The sequence below is a fragment of the Leptonotus elevatus genome, chromosome 16, assembly GCF_054856555.1.
Source record: "Leptonotus elevatus isolate MCC_2025b chromosome 16, RoL_Lele_1.0, whole genome shotgun sequence".
Lineage (NCBI taxonomy): Eukaryota > Metazoa > Chordata > Actinopteri > Syngnathiformes > Syngnathidae > Leptonotus > Leptonotus elevatus.
Genome location: NC_141254.1, coordinates 1,082,501 through 1,099,329, shown reverse-complemented (window position 1 = coordinate 1,099,329; position 16,829 = coordinate 1,082,501). Strand labels below are relative to the sequence as shown.

Genomic DNA, 16,829 nt, shown 5'->3' with positions numbered 1-16,829 from the left:
TCTGAGGCGCAATTCTCGCGGGATCTCGCAGTTCTGTAGGAGGTGCTCATGATGTCTACGGAAGACAGACTCCCGGAGTTGTAAATATAACTTTAAAAAACATCTCCCTCCCCTCATCGGGCGGGTTCGGCCATTTGGTGTTGGTGTGTGTGCGCGCGCGCTTATAACTCGTGTTATGGTGCGGACGGATGGATTTCAACAACGACGTGCGCCGTATGTTGCTTGTTGCCAGGGGCAACGGCCATTTATCATGCAACAATATAGGACGTGCGTTGAACGGCGGCATTTTTACTCTGAAAATTCACTAGAATGCACAATATGAAGTGCAAAATGGGACCAATTTTTTCCGGTATTCTGTGGGCAAAATCTGTCAAAATCCAGTAAAGCGAAGGGGTTTGCTTCAGTAAAAATGGCTGGGAGTGAATGAGTTAAATGTCTTTTTGCAGGGCAACAACGCAGCACAATCTAACCAATCACAATTACCACTTGTAAAATCAATGCAAGGGTTTACTTACTTTACTTTTCAGTCATAATCCACACCTTGATAACACTGAGTTTGCAACAACCTTGTATGATGACATTTACATCAAAATATACAATATGGTATACTTATTCATCATTTATGCTCAGGATGGCCATCATGAAGTTATTGGATATTCACACATACAATTGTGTGTAAGGTTGTGTGAGGTCTGGTGTTTCATTTGCTTACCTGCCAGTTCTGATCTCTCGTGGCCCTACTGCAGTGTATCTCCATAGACGCACTCATGCAAGCTTCCTCCACTGTCGTGAGCACAGAGGACCAACGGGAAAAATCAAGGGACATCCACACACTGGCAGGACAGCAAAATTCACTTGCAAATAAGAAATGTTATAATGTCTTTTGGAGTTGTATCTATTACAGCTCTACAAATTGTGCTTTGCAAAGTACAGTTTTTGAAGACATTTTCTAACATTTTTTTTTTTAATGCAATTTTCTTGCAGTTTTCTGTGAAGATCTACGTTCCAGCTTATATTTTGTCAATGCATCTGTGCAAGAGGTAGTGTTCGCCAGCACCACAGGGACGTTGGTGCCCTGTCCCGCAGTAGGTGTGCCACCTGTCTCACTGCGCTGGTATCTGGCCACTGGTGAGGAGATCTATGATGTGCCAGGGATCCGCCATGTGCACTCCAATGGCACCCTTCAGATCTTCCATATCCCCCCTTCCAGTTTCAGCAAACTCATCCACGACAACACCTACTATTGCACAGCGGAGAACCCCTCAGGGAGAATCAGGAGCCAAGATGTCCACATTAAGGCTGGTTAGTATCTCTGCATGAATGATGACCTTGATAAGCGTTCTAGCATCTGAGGTATACGTATTTATAGTCGATATCTTCAAAGCAATTGAGTGTAAATAATCTTTTTTGGGATCCTCCAAAGTTAGTTAAAACTGAGGAGATATAATGGTATACTGTGACACCATGAAGAACAGGTTGTGATGAGGACATAGAATAATCAAACTATAGATAAATATACCATACTACTCCTACTACTACTACAACTACATTAGTTGCCATGACTACTACTATGACTACTACTACTTCTACATTAGTTATCAAGACTACTACTACCACATTCGTTAACATGACTACTTCTACTACGACATTAGTCGCCATGATTACTACTACTACTACTACATTAGCTATCACGACTACTACTACTAATAGTACTACTACTACTACATTAGTTGCTACTACTATGACTTCTTCTTCTTTGTCTTCTTCTTCCTCTTCTACTTTATTTACTTTATTTTGGAGGTTGGCAACTAGTTTTGGTGCATTACCACCTTCTTTAGCATGAAACATCCACCAAAACAAGGATTTATAGCAAGGATGCTTCCGTAGTTGTCTATCAAATTTCTTATGAAAACCAGGTAGCCTACATTGATATGCATGTTCAAAATTCAAAGTTGTGTTCCATTGCACGTCAGTGTCAGAAATGTTTGATTCTCTAGTTTTCCAGAATTCAAAATTGTACTGAAATTGCCTCTTTGTACCTCCCTACCAGTCCTACGGGAACCCTACACTGTTCGGGTGGAGGACCAGAAAGCCATGAGAGGCAATGTGGCAGTCTTCAAGTGCATTATCCCTGCCTCAGTGGAGGCCTACATCACTGTTGTGTCCTGGGAGAAAGACACAATGTCAATTAATGCTGAAAGTAAGTCACATTCCTTTGTAACAGCTATTCTAGATGTCTGAGAGTGACCTTTATACTCCAGTTAGGCCTTGTGGCTCTTGTGGGTTGTGACAGCCAAGATGTGTGTTGTCTCGGTTAAATGTGCAAAATCTTCCTCTAAAAATGAGGTCTAGCTTGGACTGAACCTACTATCCTGACTTATTGACTGCTTTTTTTTGTTGTTAATTTTTTAGTAATTTTTTTATAAACACTGTTGCCAGTGTGCCCTGCTGCTGCTGTTGGAGTAGCGGCTCTGTTTGTGTTTGCAATTCTGTCTGACCCAATGGCAGCAAGGTCTCACTACAATTCTTCTGCCAGCCTTCCACGAGGACACAGGCTGCCAGCCATGTCACTTAGTCTCAGCGTATTGACCCATTTCTCTGGCTGATAGGAAGCACTGCAGCGTTCTGATCATTCAAATCACTTACTGTAAATGGAACACTCGCCTTTGCGATTGTTTCCCAACCCTGGGGGGCAAATTCATTTTATGTGGGTCATTTAGCAAATTCAATAGACATGAGTTAATGTCATTTTGCTTTTAGATGGAGGGCAAATGCTTTTGAGAGACTTTTGTTGTTGTTGTTGTTGTTGGTGGTGGTGGTGGTGATGGTGATTTTGTCCTCTGAGGCAAACTCTGCTGTACTGGAATCTATAGCACTCTCATAATTGTCCATAAATGGATTTTCAATAGCATGTTTCTGATACAGGATTAGGGAAAGGTCCTGTTGCTGCTGAATTGGCAAAACTGGTTGGATAATTGTTCTGCATTTAGTGGTTTTGCAATATGTTACATGTATTTGTAATTTAGATTTCTGAATCTTAGGAGTGACCTTTGTGCAACGTCAAGACCAAGTGTTTATCATCCATCCATCCATCTATCCATTATCTACCGCTTATCCAGGGTCGAGTCGCAGGGGCAGCAGTTTTAGGAGGGAAACCCAGACTTCCCTCTCCCCAGCCACTTAAACCAGCTCCTCCGGCGGGATCCCAAGACGCTCCAAGGCCGGCCGAGAGACATAGTCTCTCCAGCGCGTCCTGGGTCGTCCCCGGGGCTTCCCGCCGGTGCGACATGCCCGGAACACCTCTCCAGGGAGGCGTCCAGCAGGCATCCGAACCAGATGCCCGAGCCACCTCAACTGGCTCCTCTCAAAGTGGTGGAGTAGCGGCTCGACCCTGAGTCCCTCCTGGATGACCAAGCTTCTCACCCTATCTCTAAGGGAGAGGCCGGACACTCTGCGGAGGAAACTCATTTCGGCCGCTTGTATCCGGGATCTTGTTCTTTCGGTCATGACCCACAGCTCGTGACCATAGGTGAGGGTAGGAACGAAAGATCGACCGGTAAATCGAGAGCTTCACCTTTTGGCTCAGCTCCTTCTTCACCACAACGGACCAATACAGAGTCTGCATCACTGCAGACGCTGCACCGATCCGCCTGTCAAGTGTTTATCAAACAAACAAAAAAATCATCACAAATTCAGCCATTCGCCATGTAAACGTCAGAAAAATAATCCAACCACCAATCAATTGCTCTTCTCCATGCTAAATAATGGATGACGGAAGCCTCTGAATCCATGAGGAAATGGTCTTTATTCACGTCTCAGTGCATGCATTCTGCCATTCTCATCCTACTGTGGTACAGACACATTTTAAGTGTATTAGTGTGTTTTTTGTATCCATGCTTGTGTGTCTATTTGCACTGTAACTAGCATCCCATCTCAAACATCTGCCAACCCTTCACTTTAATTTCCCACGTTAATGAATTAAGTCATATTAATGCTTCAACTGAAAACAAAAACTACTTTTGAAATATCACTTTTCTCTCTTGGATATGAATAATTGACTCTGGCCTTTGGGTTTGGGACATGTAGCATATTTCGTGCATTTATCTTTCCCAACTAGACACAGACCATTTGAAGTTCTTGCAGGGTAGTAGGGGTGGGTGATATGGGTTAAAAAAATAAAAATCTTGATATCTTTTCAAAAAACTCGAACGATATTTTGACAATATTTTACAAATTTTATTATTGTAAATCTGCATTCACTTCACCGAATAATTATAGATAGACAGCGTTTTTGAACAACACTTGTTTATATTTTAATTTGCTTGATATGTCTTCTGCAAAACATTTTACAACGATATTCTACATTTAACGGCAACATTTAACAATGAAAGCTTTATTATTATTTTCATTGATTTTTCTGAATCTTTGTCAATTAGATGTATTTCATTAATCTATGATAACATATATCATCACTATTTAAGATGCAGTCATTAATGGTGCACCACTGCCAACTACTATAGAATTCAGAACAACAAAAGGTGTGTACTACAGTCGAATGGGGGAAACAAATCATTTTTGATATATGGTCATTTGATGGTGATGGAACGAATATACTGCAAGAGAGCGAGGGTCCTGGCAAGCAATCGTTATCAAAATTCACATGCACATATCTATGTATGACCACAGTAATCTCGGAAAATATGAAAGTGATCGGCGCAGTATTTGAGATTTTATAGGCATATGCTGTCTGGCTCTTGTGCGCACATTTGTCATGTCGCTTAATGAAGAAAACACCTAACGTCTATAAAATCCAAACTATTGAGCCGATCATATAGCTATTTTAAGAGATTGATGTGGGTCTAAGTTAGAGATGTGCATGTCAATTTTGGTGGCGATTGGTCGTAGTTAACACATTTTTTATAGTGAGCGTCTATGGGGCGGAAGAGTGAATGCTAATATAATCAAAAATAATGTGATGATTTTCAGACGTTGAACTGGGCAAGTTCATTCATAAATGTTTTCTGACCTTAGGAGAGATACACACACATGAAGCATTTTAGACAGTCCCCTTTTCGATGAGTTTCTTGTGGAAAAATGTGCACCCTTTCTTCATTCTTCTTTTTTTCCTGATGGAGTTTTCTTGTACAGTGCTATTTTCCACATCGGCAAAAGTGATTTTGGGCAAATGCTTGAGATAGTGTACAATTTACTCTGTGATCCATCTTGCTTCTAGCGCTTAATATAAGGACCGGAAGCTGAGTGACGCAATGATGACATATTTTCTGTTTTTTTGTGTGAAAAAGGTCCATTTGGAGTAGTTGAGAATTATATTGTATTATTTAATTCCTTAACATTGTGTTTTCTATGTTTTTGTAGCATGGCATGCTTAACTCATTAGCTCACAAAAACATAAAAACATACTATTCTAAATATTGTCATGGTCCCAAAAACATATTTATATGTTTTATTTATGCTAGAGCATACATAAGGCTTAGATACTGCTTCTGACCTGAAGAGGACGCTTAAAGCTTCTTCTTCTTCTTTTCCTTTCAGCTTTTCCCTTCAGGGGTCGCCACAGCGAATCAGTTGCCTCCATCTAACCCTGTCCTCTGCATCCTCTGCTCTCACATCATGTCCTCTTTAACTACATCCATAAACCTCCTCTTTGGTCTTCCTCTAGACCTCCTGCCTCGCATTTGGAAACTCTGCATGCTTCTGCCAATATACTCACTATCTCTCCTATGGACATGTCCAAACCATCTCAGTCTGGCATCTCTGACTATCTCCAAAGCCTCTAACATGTGCTGTCCCTCTAATGTACTCATTCCTATTCTATGCCACCTCCAGCTCTGCCTCCTGTCTTTTCCTCAGTGGCACTGTCTCCAGACCAAACAACATCGCTGGTCTCACCACTTTTTTTTTTTTTTAAACCTTTCCTTTCATTTTAGCTGAAACTCTTCTATCACACATCACACCTGACACTTTTCTGCACCCGTTCCAGCCTGCCTGCACACGCTTCATCACTTCTTTTCCACACTCTCCATTGCTCTGGACTGTTGACCCTAAATACTTAAATTCCTCCACCTTCTTGGTCTCTTCTCTCTGTAACCTCACTCTTCCACTTGGGTCCCTCCCATTCACACACAGATACTCCGTCTTGCTAACCTTCATTCCCTTTTTTTCCAGGGCAAATCTCCACGCCTCTAGCTTCCCCTCCACCTGTTCCCTGCTCTCACTACAGATCACAATGTCATCTGCAAAGAGGACACTTAAAGCAATGGTAGTTATTACAAAAAAGGCCAGCAGGTGGCAGCAGAGTATAAGAGATCAACCAGGGCCATGTTACAAAAAAAGCTATTTTTTCCCCAGTGTTTTCAACAGATTTGTGAATAATGTTGAAACTTAGCTATATTTTAATGCTAATTGCTGCAAAATGGAAACAGATAGAAATACACTTTTTTCCTGATGAAAGAAGAGATTCTAATCTTTCTTTTGGTAGATTCCATGTTTTTATAGCAATAAAACACAATATTCTGTGGGCCTTGCAAAATCAGTCAAAATCCAGTAAACAGCCGGGAGCGAAGGGGGTTGCTTCAGTGAAAATGACTGGTAGTGAATGAGTTAACAGCATTAAATGTCTCCTTTTTTTCTTTTTTTTTTAAAGAACATATTGGTCCCGACTGGAGGGGAGTAAAAGAGAACAGAGAAATGAACAGATGCGTATTCAGGCCATTTTGGGGGGTGATTTTATAAATATATAAAACCAAAGAGTTTAAAAGTAATATTTAAACAAAAATACAGTACACCCCCCATTTGATTGAAAATGGTTTGATTCACCTCGACCCATCACCCTCCCCTGCTTACAAGCAGTCGAGCGGAGCGCGTTGTCCTCCTCAGTCCAGTCACAGGGTATGTCTCTCCAGTTGAGTGAAAGTGTTCCTTCCTTTTACCAGGATATGTGAAAAGTTTCTTACCTTCTATCACTTAACACCAACACATTATTTTCATTACGAGTCTGCTTTTTTGCTCCTCAATCATGTTGCTACGTGCTAATGAGGGAAACAAGTGTTAATATTAATGTCTCTATTGTGCTGCGATTGGCTAGCTTACTATAACGTGTGTGGCGTGCGTGCGTGGTGTGTGTGTCTGCACAGAAAAAAACTAGCCTCATGGAGTAGGTCATGGACATAAGATTGTTTTTCAGCAAACAAAAGCTCAATTTTGAAGTATTTATAATAAAGACAAGATGTAAAAAGGCAGACAAACCTACCGAACCGCTGCCCCACCCACCCCGTCTCCCCACCCCTGATTCAGAAAACATGTCCTTTCAGAGTCAAATGAATCAGAGATAAAAGTCGCTTGTAACAAACAACAATCACACCTTTCACTCGAAAGATCACGAGACGGTTGTTTGGATCAGTAGACGAGCAGGTTGTCTTCTTTGGGTTGAGTTGTTGAGAGAAGCTGACAAAGCTGGGCTATTCCCCCGGTGGAGCATGTGCTGCAGTCACTGAGGAGGCCTTGTAGTCATTTGCCTTGGCCTGATGCTGCCTGCTCTGCATTCAACAGCAGTAGGGCCAAGAGGGGTTACATTGACCCCCCCATGCCCTTCTCTCCCAGCACCACTGCAGACACACACACAAGCGCAAAAAAAATAGGCTTGCTTCCTTTTAATGCAACACACGCGCTAAGCATCAGAGCCGTTCGCCATCACATTCTCTTTCTCAGCTCTCCTTCATCTTCCCACTGCTGCTATCTTTGTATTATTTATGCACACATGAACCAAGTTTCTACCATGTATTATGGTTAATTTCAGTTAGGTAAATTATGTGTTTTTTGTGTTTACTGTAAAAGGGTCCCAAAATATCCGACCTGTACTGCCACTTTTTACCACCCTTCTATGGGGATGGCTAGTGGCTATGTCATCATGGCCGAACACGTCACTTCCGTGTCCAAACCAATTCCCGATATAATGGTGCAGTGCTGTGTCCCGTGTTGTAATAACAGAAACAATGTCAATAAAATGGTATCTTACTACCAATTTCCTCTGGATGAAAAGAAGAAGAGGAGATGGCTGACACCGATAAGGTAAAATGAACCTCTCTTTTCATGATAACTACTTTTAAATGTAGGCTAGCGTCAGGAGCTAGCTAGTAGCTATAGCTTGCTAGTATTGGTGCTAAACGTTACCGTAGATAAGATAACGATACTTGTTCATAATGATGAAAAAGTGTTGGGACCACATTAAGGGAAAAAAAAAAATCACAGATGTAAGAGATTAATGTAATCATTTACGAGAATAAAGTAAGAACAATTATGATTGTAAAGTCATATCTAAGAGTATAAAGTTATATATGAAAATAACGTTATTATACAAAAATAAAGTCATAATTTAGGAAAACAAAAGTTAGCATTTAGGAGATTAAAATCGTAATGTAAAAGATTTAAGTTATTATTTACAATATGTAAGTTTTTAATGAGCAGTTTTACAAGATGATGTAATGATTTACCAATATCAAAGTATATTTACATGAATAAAGCCATCACAGTATTATCAAGATTAAATAAGTGACTACAGTATTCAAGTCATTATTTCTGAGAATAAAGTCATTATTTACCAGGTTAAAGTTACTATTTATAAATATAAAGTCGCAAATTGTTGTTTTTGTTGGGGATGAGGGGAAATCAGCAGACAGATATTTAAACCTTTGGAGCTTGATCCACTGCAATATCTCCTGCACTAATAAGGATTGCAGAATCTGTGCTGTATAGAAAATCATTACATTTTAATGGGGAATGCAAAAACAGCAAGTTGGTTCTGAACTTGCAGAACCTACTTCAATGTTGTTGAGAGCCACTTATTTATTTTAAGTAATGTTCTTTATTTTTTTCTAGGCATAAAAATTTCACCCCAAACCAGAACACAAGGGTCTGTGGATGGCATTTTCTTCATGGAAAAGCAGCTGGGCCGCCGACACGGTTTGCCTGGAATGAGGGAAAAACCTTCCACAACCACATCTACCATCCGACCAAACGTAAAAGGAAAAGGCTACATGCTACCCTAGAGGATGAAGAAAGAGCTGAACCAGGTCCAAGTCACCTTGACACTGCTCAAAAGACAACGCAAAATTGAGAATGAAAGGTTCAAAAAACAAATTGACAAACTGAAGGAAGAATTAGACAAACAAAAGCAAACATGTTCGACTGTTGTGGTGCTTGAAATTGACAATGAAATGCTCAGAAAATAAAATGACAAACTAAACAAACAATTGGAAAAACAAAAACAAACATTTTCATTTAGTCAAATCTCCTCCTCCCCTGATAGAATTAACTATTACACTGGCCAGCCAGATGCTGCCACAGTCTTCTTTTTGGAGGCGCTGCTTTCTAAATTTGATCTCCAGTATTACTTCGATTGGAATGTCCAAAATTTATCAGTTGCTATTGACTTTGATGAAGCTCCGGGTGAATTATGGTGTCCTAGACCTTTCTACAAGATTTAATTGCTCTCCTGCCACAGTCACCAACATCTTCATCACCATCTCCAGTGCCCTGTATGACCATTTGTATGTTGGCATAATGGGAAAAAAAATCCCCACCAGATCCAAGAACCAAACCTCCCTGCCATATTGCTTCCAGCCATTTCCCAATTGTCGGATTGTGCTAGACCGTACTGAAGTGGCCGTCTCAAACAGAAAATTTGGACACCCAAAGTCATCTATACAGTCATTACAAAGGATGTACTACGCTTAAAGTTCTGAATGGAATAGCACCTAATGGAGTAATAACCTTTGCTAGTGACCTATATGGTGGAAGCACATCAGACAAAGCAATAATAGCAGACTGTGGAATACTTGAACAGCTAGAAGGCAGGCTTCACCATTGGTGACATTCTGCCTTCAGGTGTCTCTTTGAACATCCCAACATTCCTTGTCAACCGACAGTTCACAATGGAGGAAGTTAACCACAACAGACTTGTTGCCTGTGCCAGAGTTCATGTGGAGCGTTCCATTCAGTGTCTGAAAACATTTCACATTTTGTCCTATATTCCATACCAGCATAAAAAGCATGCCAACAAGATATTGAAAGTTGGCATTTGTCTCACAAATTTACAGACACCCATCCTCTGTGATATAGCATGAATTTCCTGTCTATATGAAACGTATTGATGGTTATTTTTTCTTCGATAATACATTTTCCTAAAATGAAATGTTTAGAAATAAATGTGGAATTCTCTTTTTTAAGGTCTGTGTTTGTCTGTAAAAACATTATATTATCAAAACACTTGTGTTCAGTTCACCATCAGTTGAACTAGATTTAAAAAACAACAACTTCACACTGGTTATGTCACTCCCACTCACTACAACAACTTTGTTTCCTCGTTACTGCTTCTTAAATTAAATAATAAATAAAACATAACACAAAACAGCAGTTTAACTGCTACAAATGCACAGATGTTGCTACATCTTAAAAGTAAAATTTAATTCCAGGATGTTTCAGCAGGCTTCAACATTCAGAATGAAAATTCTTCTCGAAAACGGGTACATATTGCATGGTCGATACAATTTTCACTTACCATCTGATAGAATGTGGGGCAGGAGATAATCATTGTAAAATGTTTTTAAAACAGTAATGCTATTAGCCCAACCTGGATCCTTATGGATGGGCAAGATTACAAAATCCAGAGGAGTCCATACCACCAGGTGACATGTGCCAGCTCCTGTCAGGGACAGCTTTCCCTGAATCTGATACCAGTAGTTGAAGGTCTGCTTTAGTTTCATTAAGCCAATATCTTCATCCAATTTGAGAAAAAAGTCCTTTGCCTCTGCTGCCTGAGTTATGGTCTTCTTTCTGGCTGCATAAGGACATTTTACCTCAATGATGCAGTCATCAGATACCATCCCATCTGGGGAACCACCAAGCAGGCCGCTGTCAGACAGGAACACTCCACATTCCTGGACTGTAACACCAGTGCGCTTTGTGTACTGTTCTTTTGCCTTTCATGAACTCATGAACAATTCCCCAATCACAAGCCTGGGGGCAGGGAGTTTTCCATACACATTGGCAACACAAACATATCTGATAATTTTTTTCCCATTATTTTTTCCAAGCCCTGTCCTGATTATTTATTTATATATATATATATATATATATATATATATATATATATATATATATATATATGTGGGGGGGGGGGGGGGGGCGCTCCTGCTCCTGGGTTTGCTCTCCGGCCGGTGGCCCCTGCGGGGCTCGGGGGTTGTCCCTGCCGTGGCCTGGGAAGCCCTGAGGTGTTGCGCTTGCTCTGTCCTGGCAGGGTCGACGGCTCCCCTCTTTGGTGAAGATTTTCATGCATGCCAGATCCACCACACCAGCATCTATCGAAACTCAGACACAATCTGATTCTTCCTCTGGTCGTTGAATCGGTGGAGGCTGGTGTCTGTGGATCTCACTCTGCTTTGTCTGTCCTTCCTTCCTTTCCTCAGTCTCTCCTTTAGTCTCTTGAGGTCTCCCTGATTTGTTGGAATTTAGATGTTTCTGGGGTTGGTGAAGGACTCTGGTTGGTGGCCCGGTGGGTGGTGGGTGGTGTCTGGTCGGCGCTGGATTTCACTTTCCTTTCTTTTCTTTGGTCCTTCCTCGGGTCTCCTGACGGCCTCACGACTCTGGCTGGATTCTGAAGTGTTCGGTTTAGGTGAACGGTATGGGATTTTTTAATAGGTTTTAGGTGAAACTAAAAAAAAAAAAGAATAATAATCCTAGCCTATAGGTGACATTCACACAGATACTAAAATGTGAACTACTTTTCAATAACTTTAACATCAGAAATTGGTTATTTAGAAGCTTAGGAAACAAAATCCAGAAACTTTCTGTAAACCAAGTGGTGCAGATATCCATGCAAAAATAAGGCAGTCAAACCCCAAAAATTATAATGCCAAATGTAAAAAAAATGTCCAACTCCTGTCAATTTACAGAATGTCAACTAGATAACCATGACAAAATCTTCAAAACTGAACACGCAATGAACAAAGCATACAACAATTAACCAATAACAGCAGTATTTAAAAAAAAGAAGAGGATATGGAAAAGCAAAAGCTTTATCAAATCAAAAATATTGAGTAAAAAAACATCCATATCCCATCCTGAGTAGCTCCACAAAATTAATGACTCACAGTCCACTTCCAATTCCGTTTTATTGTACTTGGAACATAAACATAAAATTATTGTGTAACAGTTATTTTTACGCATAATACAGAACAATTGCCGACCCAGTACAACAGCCCAACACAATCTGTACAAGTCTGCTTACGAGTAGCTCCTGCTTCATTTGGTTCCTTCTTCAATGAGGCAAACACACATTCCCCCTCCTTCTCATCCTTCTCCTCCGAGAACGGCACCACCTCCTCACCACCATGACTGGAGACACCCAGTCCTTCAATACTTCCTCCACTAGTGGCCTTAACAGTTGATGTTTCTGCTAATGATAAATTAATATATAATCATAATAATGTTAACTATTGTGTTCTTAATACACATAGCAATCGATGTAAGAAAAAAACACACACACGCACACACATAAATATCTCTCACACACACACACACACACACACACACACACACACACACACATACTTGCCTCTGTGTATTATGAGGACATTTTTTCCAAACCGGTTTAATTGTGTATTACAGGGACACCCCTTTCTGCTAATGCCAGAGAGATGGGACTTGCACCCAAAAATTTTTTTTGGGGTTGTCCAGGAGAATTTCACTTCAAAACTTGAAAAAACTCAACACATGAAAAAAAGAAAAACCTGAAAAAATCCGTAATTGTGAGGACATAGATAATGACCTAAATAAGCCACGCCCATTGCAAAAATGGTAATTATGAGGACCAACTCACATTACAAGGACAAAGTTTACACAACACACAGCAACCATGTCACTGAAGTGATTTGAAAGTTCTGGCATTCTGACTTTACACAAACTAAAATGGCATTGATGTGTAATGACTTACCTGATATAAGGACACATTGTTGTACATAACAATACTGTGAAATGCAAAGTCATACCTGATCTGTCCTAAAATTGTAAGTTTTAACATGGTGCTCATGTTACAACTTACAATTTTAGGACAGACTGAAACTGGTATGTTAATAAAACTGCTTCTTATGTGAACAGGTTATCTAGGTCAAACACAGCTTTGTAATGGATAAGCTCGACATGAAACCAGATGCAAAAGAGTCAGTGAACATTGAACATTTTATTCTTTAAAACATGACTACCTCTCATCTTAAAGGATGAGCAGTTTTCTCATAGCTCATTCCTGAAATACCTTCGGATTTCTGAATTTCTGAAACAGGTTCAATGTAGGAAGTGTCCGAAGTACTGTGAGAATCTGGAACATATTCCTCTGCTAACGAATCCTCACTTGAACTGGATACATCAGCAACCTAATTTTTTAAACGAAAACAATTATTACATACATACATACATACACATATTGTCGCTGTTCTGTGAAAAACACTTCCACCATAGGAGCTACCGGAGAGCAGCCCGCGACCTAAAAATGGAAACGTGTTTTTCACAGGACAGCAATGATATCCATATATACAGTAGATGCACACATACTTATGCATATATACAGTGGCTCTAAAATTAACCTGCCATATGCGGGTTAAAATTCATTTTGGCGGGTGGTCATAAATATTTACTAGCTTTACTTCGCTGTTACTTAGTGATGTTACACTCGAAGTAGAAGCTTGAGAAAAGTGTCGAGCGCTCGCGGCAGAAGTAGCTCCCGCCATTGATGGGCTAATGTGCTAAAGTTAATTTACCAAAGGTCTTCATCATCAAGCAGTTTTGCATTTTTTTTAAACGGGATATGTGCCAGATGCTGGAGCAAACTAGAAAAGCATTTAGAACCTAAAGTTTGTGCACATACTAAAGATTATTATAAATCTAGTCACATTTATTCGAAAGATGAGATGAAGCATTTAACAAGAGGGATAGTTAATATGCTTAATCTATGGCATTGCCCCTAAAACAGATATTGTGTGATACAGTCCTTCAGTTACAGTAGACTTTTCTATTTTACCGAGTCAGACAGTCGTTAAGATTGAGACAATTGCTCAACATTTAGCTGCTTGCAACTAAAGATAAAGGTATAAACATGGGTCATAATTTATCCTCTTGACTAAATTATATTCATTCAATGAAAATGCCTGCACTATTAATTCTGGTTGCGTGAAACAAAGATCCATTGCAGATACAAATAACACAGAAGATAAAATACCCATCATGCCAGTCCATTCTAGTGCAGCGAAAGGTCCAAAACATAAAGCACATTTATCCAAGCTTGATACAAGTAAATTAACTACCTGATGTTTACACTTCTGTTTAAAAAAATAAAATAAAATTGATAAAGAGTTCACCTCTAAAATCCACCATAAATAAATTAATGGGAACAAAAGATCACTACAGTGCATAATCCAAATCACCAAACTGCCAACAAATCTTCAATTTGAGATATTTTTAATGTTGACTTGTAGGAATTTTAGTCCCATACAAGCTTATTGTTGGATACAATATTTTGAACGTCTTGGCAATACACATTGCATAAAAAATTGTTGTGATTATATTTGTTAGTTATATAGTTCAGCCCTAGCATCTACTCTACACTCTTCACTCCTAACGTCTTGCTTCTGAAAACTGATTTCAACATCAATATTCAAAAAGAAATCTCGTCACCTGGTCAACTTGGTCTGTGACAGCTACGTCTTCAGCTATGTCTTCAGGTTGTGCTTCAGTTGAAACCTGGTACACATGAAGAGAAAAATACATATAAAATTCAATTCTTAGTAACACGACTGTACCTGTGCATTTACACAGTTACAGTACATACAGAACAATTAATAGGTTAAAGTATTGTAAATGCAAACTCATTTTATTTGCCATTACAAAAATAAATAAATAAATCCTTCTGCACTACAGGTTTGTGTAAATTGGTGACGTCTATTTTTCACAATGAAACAAAAACAAGAAAATACACAGTCCTCAGAGAATCCATACCTGACCAGAGTATGAATTGTATAATAACTCCAAGCCCTCAAAACTTATTTTACAGTCACGGTGTATGAATACACTGTCCTCAGTGTCAGTTATTCACAACTATAACATTGTGAGGACTAAGTATCTGTGAGGGCTGCACAGTATTGACAAAACATGCGACATGGGTGTTTTATACAGTAATGGAGATTATTTCGACATTGAACATGGACCTAAAAAAAAAGGATCTATCTATAGCTATATATTTTTATAATCCAATGAAAAAAAATACACGATAATCCGGAAAAATAAACATGCTCATTGTGATCTAATCTTATCCAATTAAGTTATTTTTTGTTAGTAATGCCCCTCGATACGTTTCTCGTATGGCGATGCGCAATTAAGGTAGTCTCTGATTGGTCAAAGTCAGACTAAAGTATACAATCCAATATTCATTTGTTGCTTGTCTTTGCAATACACATATTGCATGAGCCATTCGTGCGACAAGATATTTTTTTATATATTGTGCCAACGTCTTGCTTCTGAAAAATGTATTTCAACGTCAACATTCAAAAAGAAATCTCGTCACCTGGTCAACTTGGTCTGTGACAGCTACGTCTTCAGTTATGTCTTCAGGTTGTGCTTCAGTTGAAACCTGGTACACATGAAGAGAAAAATACATATAAAATTCAATTCTTAGTAACAGACAAGTCTGTACCTGTGCATTTACACAGTTACAGTACATACAGAACAATGAATAGGTTAAAGTATTGTGAATGCAAACACATTTTATTTGCCATTTCAAAAATAAATAATCCGTCAGCACTAATGGTTAGTGTAAATTGGTGATGTCTATTTTTCACAATGAAACAATTAATAGAAAATACACAGTCCTCAGAGTGTCCATACCTGACCAGAGTATGAATTATGAGGACTGTATGTGTAACTCCAAGCCCTGAAAACTTATTTTACATTCGCAGTGTGTAAATACACTGTCCTCAGAGTGTCAGTTATTCACAACTACGACATTGTGAGGACTATGCACCTGCGAGGGCTGCACAGTATTGACAAAACATGCGACATGGGTGTTTTATACAGTGATGGAGATTATTTCGACATGGACCTAAAAAAAAAGATCTATCTATATCTATATATTTTTATAATCCAATGAAAAAAAAATACACGTTAATGCGGAAAAATAAGCATGCTCATTGTGATCTAATCTTATCCAATTAAGTTATTTTTTGTTAGTAATGCCCCTCGATACGGTTCTCGTATGGTGATGTGCAATTAAGGTAGTCTCTGATTGGTCAAAATCAGACTAAAGTATACAATCCAATATTCATTTGTTGCATGTCTTTGCAATTCACCTATTGCATGAGCCATTCGTGCGACAAGATCTTTTTTTTTTTATAAATTGTGCAACGTCTTGCTTCTGAAAAATGTATTTCAACATCAACATTCAAAAAGAAATCTTGTCACCTGGTCAACTTGGTCTGTGACAGCTATGTCTTTAGCTATGTCTTCAGGTTGTGCTTCAGTTGAAACCTGGTACACATGAAGAGAAAAATACATATAAAATTAAATTCTTAGTAACACGACTGTACCTGTGCATTTACACAGTTACAGTACATAAAGAACAATGAATAGGTTAAAGTATTGTGAATGCAAACACATTTTATTTGCCATTTCAAAAATAAATAATCCGTCAGCACTAGTGGTTTGTGTAAATTGGTGACGTCTATTTTTCACAATGAAACAATCAATAGAAAATACAGTCCTCAGAGTGT

General features: G+C 39.2%; 1 protein-coding gene and 1 pseudogene across 2 annotated transcripts in view; both read left to right on the top strand.

Annotated features, from left to right (window-relative positions):
• The window catches only part of dscama (Down syndrome cell adhesion molecule a), a 187,905-nt gene that overhangs the window by 36,754 nt on the left and 134,322 nt on the right, over positions 1 to 16,829 (top strand). For both annotated transcript variants that reach the window (XM_086057565.1, XM_086057564.1), the window contains exons 2-3: positions 985 to 1,302; positions 2,051 to 2,200. In XM_086057565.1, coding sequence (XP_085913691.1) covers positions 985 to 1,302; positions 2,051 to 2,200 — 468 coding nt within the window. The remainder of the gene's footprint in view (positions 1 to 984; positions 1,303 to 2,050; positions 2,201 to 16,829) is intronic.
• Positions 9,069 to 10,244, top strand: LOC147160348 (uncharacterized; annotated as a pseudogene).